Source organism: Apodemus sylvaticus, chromosome X, assembly GCF_947179515.1.
Source record: "Apodemus sylvaticus chromosome X, mApoSyl1.1, whole genome shotgun sequence".
In the NCBI taxonomy this organism is placed as follows: Eukaryota; Metazoa; Chordata; class Mammalia; order Rodentia; family Muridae; genus Apodemus; species Apodemus sylvaticus.
Window position 1 is genome coordinate 18,644,427 of NC_067495.1, and position 6,000 is coordinate 18,650,426.

At 40.3% G+C, this 6,000-nt stretch overlaps 1 protein-coding gene across 2 annotated transcripts in view; it reads left to right on the top strand.

The window, feature by feature from the left end:
- Positions 1–5,794, top strand: part of Fam120c (family with sequence similarity 120C) — a 117,722-nt gene extending 111,928 nt beyond the window's left edge. Inside the window, exons 14-16 of one of the 2 annotated variants that reach the window (XM_052170955.1) lie at positions 1,028–1,166; positions 1,520–1,577; positions 3,334–5,794. In XM_052170955.1, coding sequence (XP_052026915.1) covers positions 1,028–1,166; positions 1,520–1,577; positions 3,334–3,612 — 476 coding nt within the window. In that variant the 3' untranslated portion in view covers positions 3,613–5,794. The remainder of the gene's footprint in view (positions 1–1,027; positions 1,167–1,519; positions 1,578–3,333) is intronic. The other variant, XM_052170956.1, reaches the window with a different exon arrangement.
- The last annotated feature ends 206 nt before the right edge of the window (positions 5,795–6,000 follow it).

A 6,000-nucleotide genomic window follows, 5' to 3' on the forward strand; every position in this document is an offset into this window, starting at 1 on the left:
GAATTGAACTCAGTACCTTCGGAAGAGCAGTCAGTGCTCTTAACTGCTGAGCCATCTTTCCAGCCCCAGGATTACATCTTAGTAAAGAAAACAAGAACATGGATACATGTATAAATTATGGTGATATCCAAGCTTCTGCTTAATAAGGAATAGAAAAGCATGATTTAGGCCACTCAAATCTTGATATATTAATCAATCTGCTCCTGGTGAAACAGTTTGTGTGTATATGGTGGTTGGGGTTGGTGTCAATCCTAGAAATTTAAAAATTTTAGACTGGCACTCTAGCTCTATGCATCCCCAGCTCTGAAACATGATAAACAATGGGGATATTTTAACATGAACTAGCAAGATCCTGTCATCAGGTGAGTGTATCTTTGCTGTTGAACTTGTGCCATCTCCTCTATATATGTTTCTCCTCTATTTAAAAATAGTAAAGCTGGCAGTTAAACTTAGTCTTTTAGGGTCGCAAAATGCAGCATTTATATTTAGCTCAAGGGTGGGCTTACATGAGCAGTATAAGAGTCAGCCCTCTGTATAGTCAAATCTGATAGACCAAGGAGCCAGCCATTCCATCCCTTTAACCTGAGTTATCTGATGTCTGATTATCTGTGTGTTAAAGAAGGTGGGCCTGGGAGGGTGAAATGATGAGAAGAATGAGTGAAGATTTAGAATGGAGAGGAACACATGGATTTGATCAAAACACATATGCATGGATGAAAATTTTGAATTCTTTAAAAAAGGAAAAATATATTTGGCACTAGAAAAAAAATTCTATACAAATTCCTATTATGTGGCCTTTCAACTATATATATAGTTGAAAGAAATCATTCACTTTTACTCCAGTTATTAAAGTATATTTAAAGAGAGATCTTCAATCCTCTTCCTTGCATTAACTTCCTTTGTTATTATCACAGTCTGATCACAGAGAAGTGGGGACAAGAAGAATAGGTAGATTGTGTAGATCTTTCGCTTCACCTCTTGCTCTATCTTGCACTTGCTGTCCACCCTGCTATTCTTCAATTACCAGGTCTCCATCCAATCCCACCCCAAGGAGGAAAACTGGAAATTGCTGGCATGGTGGTGGGCCAGTGGGCTGGCAGCAGATCTTCCAGAAGTCGAGGATCCTTTGGCATGCAAGTGGTTTCTGTCGGTGGGCCAGGAAAGGGGTATGTACTTGAATGGGTTGCTATGAGCTAGTGTACCTTTAGGAAAATACCCAGCTATTGAATCCTTCTGTTAAGGTAAGATGTATTAATCAACTCTCATACTTGAAATAAGCTTTAACTTTAGCTCATCAAATGTGTAGCAAATGCTCTGCTTGATAAAAAGAGGTTTTGTGGTGAGGACAAGGAATGCAGAATAATTCAGTACAACATAGAAATGGTAGAAGTAGATGTTTGCAGTGGTGATACTGAAGAAAGTCATCTAAATTAACAAGACAGGATGAGCAGTTAACCAAGTGAAAATGGAAATCGGGCTTCGTGTGTTCTCATGGTCCCTTTTCTCCCTCTTGCTAAAGACACGGAAAAGAACAGGCTGGTAGAGGATCCAAAGGTCACAAAAAAGGAAATAAACAAGTAAGTATCTTTCTTGACATTACCCTGCTGCTTTGACATCTTTTGCCCCTTCTAGCTAAGTTATAAGAGATTGTGGCAAACAGGAAAGCTGGCTGCCTGGGGCAGTTCTCATGCCTTTCGATTCAGTGCCCACTTCTCTGCTGTGGTGCTCAGCGAACATTTGTCACCCTGGATTGTTCCCACAGGGCTGCAGAAGCTCTTTTTATCTGAATGAAAGGTCACACAATAGAAACCAAGTATAGTGTCCTGAAGACCTGTACCTAGTATAGTTGTGCTGCATGCAGCCAGAAGGAAGCACAGTGACACCGACAGCTACATTGTCTAAAGCTTGTCTGAGCTTTGAGAGCCCAGCAGAGATACTTAAAAAACTTGCCTTGCCTTATGGGAGATGGAAGTATTGCTATTCTTCTCTCCCTCCCTCCCTCCCTCCCTCCCTCCCTCCCTCCCTCCCTCCCTCCTTCCCTCCCTCCCTCCCTCCTTCCCTCCCTCCCTCCGTGTGTATGTTCCTAGACCTTGAACCCAGGGCCTTGCACATGCTAGGCAAATGCTTTATCACTGAGTTACATTGCCAGGTTTCACCTATTTGTGTGTATGTGCACATATGTGCGGGTGTGAATGCATATGTATGTGGTGTTCAGAGGTAGATATTGTCTTTCTTTTTTGCTTTCCACCTTTTCTCCTCTCCTCTCTCCCTTTCTCTTTATTCCTTTGAAACAGGATCTCACTATAAAACCCTAGCTGGCTTAGAACTATCTATGTAGACAAGGCTGGCCTCACAGAGATCCACCAGCCTCTGCCTCCCACCTGCTGGTATTAAAGGTGTATGCCAAGCTGTTATCAGATACCAATCCAAAATCCACTCTCCTATTTACAGCCATGCTTCACTCAATCAACAGGAAGTCCAACTATTAGCCAGGAATAGTTATGCATACCTTTAATTCCAGCACTCAGTTGGCAGAGGCAGGTAGATCTCTGTGAGTGCTAGGATAGCCAGAGATATCAAGACCCTCTCTTGAAACAGAAACAATAAATAAATAAATCCAACTATTTAATGTTCTTTTTGTGTTATTTTTAATCATTTTTATTAATGTGAGAGTGAGGAGAAAATTTCACTGTTATAACTAAGGAGCTGAAAGCTTGACATATTGAAATAACTGCTACTCACAAGGCCATTTGGATTTGTTTGCAAAGTTAAGTGAATAACTTTTAAAATAGAATTTCAACTCCAAATACATGTTCTTATCTAATGTTATAATTGTCTCATAATGCTTAGATTCAAGTTCTTTCTTCAACGAGTCACTTGAATAAAAAGGCCAGAAGAGACATTTGAACATTTGCTATTTCTTACTTTTGTTGTTTCATGAAAGGAGTTTAATTTTTAGTTAAATGTAATAAAAATTTCAGCAAGTTGCCTGGCTTTGGTGGCCTACACCTTTAATCCCAGCACTTGGGAGACAGACAGAGACAGGCACATCTTTGTGAGTTTGAGGCCAGCCTGGTCTACAGAATGAGTTCCAGGACAGCCAGGGATACCTTGTCTCAAAACAAAACAAAAATACGTTTTAAAGCTATGTGAGTTATGTCATCATTATATCTTCATTGCTGCTGGATTGCAGGTCTTAGGACAGTATCAGAAGGCCTGACTTGCTTTCTGCTATTTCTGAAGGCTTTCTCAAGCTACCTTGTGAGCATGCTTGGAGAAGCCCGGCCAGCTTGGGTTTAACCATTTCCATCAAGGATCTCCTGTTTTTGACAGGGCTCTTCAGATGGAACTTCCAAATCTGTGGAGCTTCATCAGGCTCGGGCCCGCCCACAGGTGAATGGAAACAATGGCGCAGTGATTGTGGAGGAGAAGAGCGATCCCCTTCCAGCTCCATCCCCATGCGCCTTATCCAGAGACAGCAATGTGTGTAATAATAGCGATGACCACTGCCTCCCTGTGAAGAATGGAGAGAAGAACCATGTGCAAGAGCAAGAGCAAGAGCAAGAGCAAGAGCAAGAGCTAGAAGCCGTGGCCCAACAGAAAGAGGAATGATAAGCTGACGATGGTTGCACTTGTCAGGGGGAGGAGAAAACAATACTTTTCTGATTCTAGGCCCAAGTTAGAGGAGGAGAGAAATCTTTACCCCAGATCTATCCTGGATTTTCAGGAGATGTTTATGTATTGTATCCACCTTGTCATCCCCATCTTCTTTGACTCCAGACTTAGAACCTGGAAGGTTTCTAGTTAATGATGACTAAGGTCCAATTTTCAAATACACGGCACCAATATTTTCTTTGTACCTACTGGAAGTCTAGTGAGGCAGTAACTGTCAGAAAGGAGATATTATTATGGAAGTCCTGTGGGAAAGTTCTGGCTTTGGTTTTCTGAGTATTTAATGTAATAGCTTATTTATAAACGTATATGAAAAATATGGGGTTGAAAGATAAGCTGCCTATGGTTTTGTCTTTAAGATAATGGAACCTTGATGCCTAATCAATATCCTCATTACTCTCTCCCCTAACTCACCTTCCCCAGGATTTTGTGTACCACCTCTAGCTCTGGCCTGACAATCAGATAGGTAGCTGTTTTCAGGGAAGTAGACAGTGTTGGTTTGGGTTATTTTATTTTATTTTTTATTTTATACACTTTAAAAAAACTACAATGGCCTTTGTACTGGGAGATTCAAGTGAGTCCGAAAAGTACTGGGCAGATTTTTCCTGCCTCCCAACCAGTGCATTGTTTATAAAATAGAAGCTATGGTGCAGTTCACTCTCTGCTGCCCACACTCTAAAAGGGTGGGAATTAATGTTATGAAACTGAGTACAAAAGGGACTCAAAGTCTTTATGTGTGTGTACATGTGTATAGGTGTGTGTGTGGGTGTATATATGAACATGTGTATCTATATGCATACACATACCCTTTATATAAGAGACAGATCTATTTATCTATACATATTTTATATATATAAATGTGTGTATACAGATATATATACACATACATACATGGTAAAGTTCCAGATGACTTACTGAATTTCCCAGAAATGCTTCCACTGCTATGGAATGGTGGGTTTCAAAAGACCATACTTTAAATCTGAAATCCTTACTAAGTCACAGCCTATCACAATTATGAGAAGATGGGCTACTTTAAATCAGACACAAAGTACTTTCCAGAGATTGCCTGTTCAGATCAACAAATACTTCACTTTGAACAGAGCCCTCACATCCCATATGGTGAAAACAGGAGGTTGAGATGGGATTGGGAAGAGTTGCACATTTTTTATGAAGGTCTGGAGATAGAAAAGGGATAGGAGGTAATTTCCATTTGAAAAGGCTTTCAGCCAATTTGGAAGAAATGTCTTTTGGAACTCCAGGATCAAATTGGCTTCCGGCAAGAACTAACCGACATGAATCCAAAGAGGGAAAACTAGCATTGGAATGACGGGGTGGGGAGATGTGAGGAAATTTGACAATTTGATTTTACATGCTTAGATTGTTTCATTTATTCATTGACATTTTGACTACAGGATCTTTTCATTTGCTTTGCAAGGAAGATGTCAGAAAACTTGGCCAGGGATTTGAGAGGCATTCTATAAAAGAATCTCAGTCCCTGTAGGGCCAAGATCTGCCCAGGATAAAAAGGCTCTTCCTCCTTGCTGGAGATAATCTTACGAAAACCTTGATTTCCAGTTTCCCTCATTTTGGGCAACCAAAATAAAAGAAATGGAAACAAGGCTTATAACAAACTAGTAGTGTATCTTCATTCAGGAACTGAGGCTTCTAGCCACACACATCTCCTTTTGGACTTTGATATTCTTGCCCAAGAAATATCATTTCTACAAGAATATAACTGACTAGACTCCTAGCAGGGACCTCTATCTTTGGGGGAAAAAAAACCATGCATCTTAACTTACAGTAGATCCTTGGTGATTTTTTTCCTAACAACCAGAAAGCTATGTTTGCTGTTTGCCCATTCGTCTCAAGAAACTAAAATGTGTTGGGCTGTTTAACCCAAGTCAGACCCAGTTTAAGAGAACTCACAATTTTCAGGGGACAGGAGCCCTGGTATACCTTGCCCCATGCCCAGACATTTCTTAAATAAGCCTAATAAATGTGTCATATGGTCCATGCCATATATAAGAAGAAGAGAAAGGTATACAACAGTTCCTCTTTGAAACGAGATCCCCTAATTTGGTTCCCTTTCTGATCTTGGACCTACCCAATCCTTTTGCAATACCTTTAAATCCAGTAAAGGAAGGAATTCATAGAAAATATAGATGGCTTAGAATCACCTTCTGAACCACAGAAGGATTAATCCTTTGGAGCTCTAAAAGTAACCAGAATCACTGAGTGAGTGAATGGTTAGATATATGGACAAATATTGAATAGGAAGTACTTCAAGTTAAATGTTAGAGTATCTTCAGTTGCTGTTTCTGTGCATTG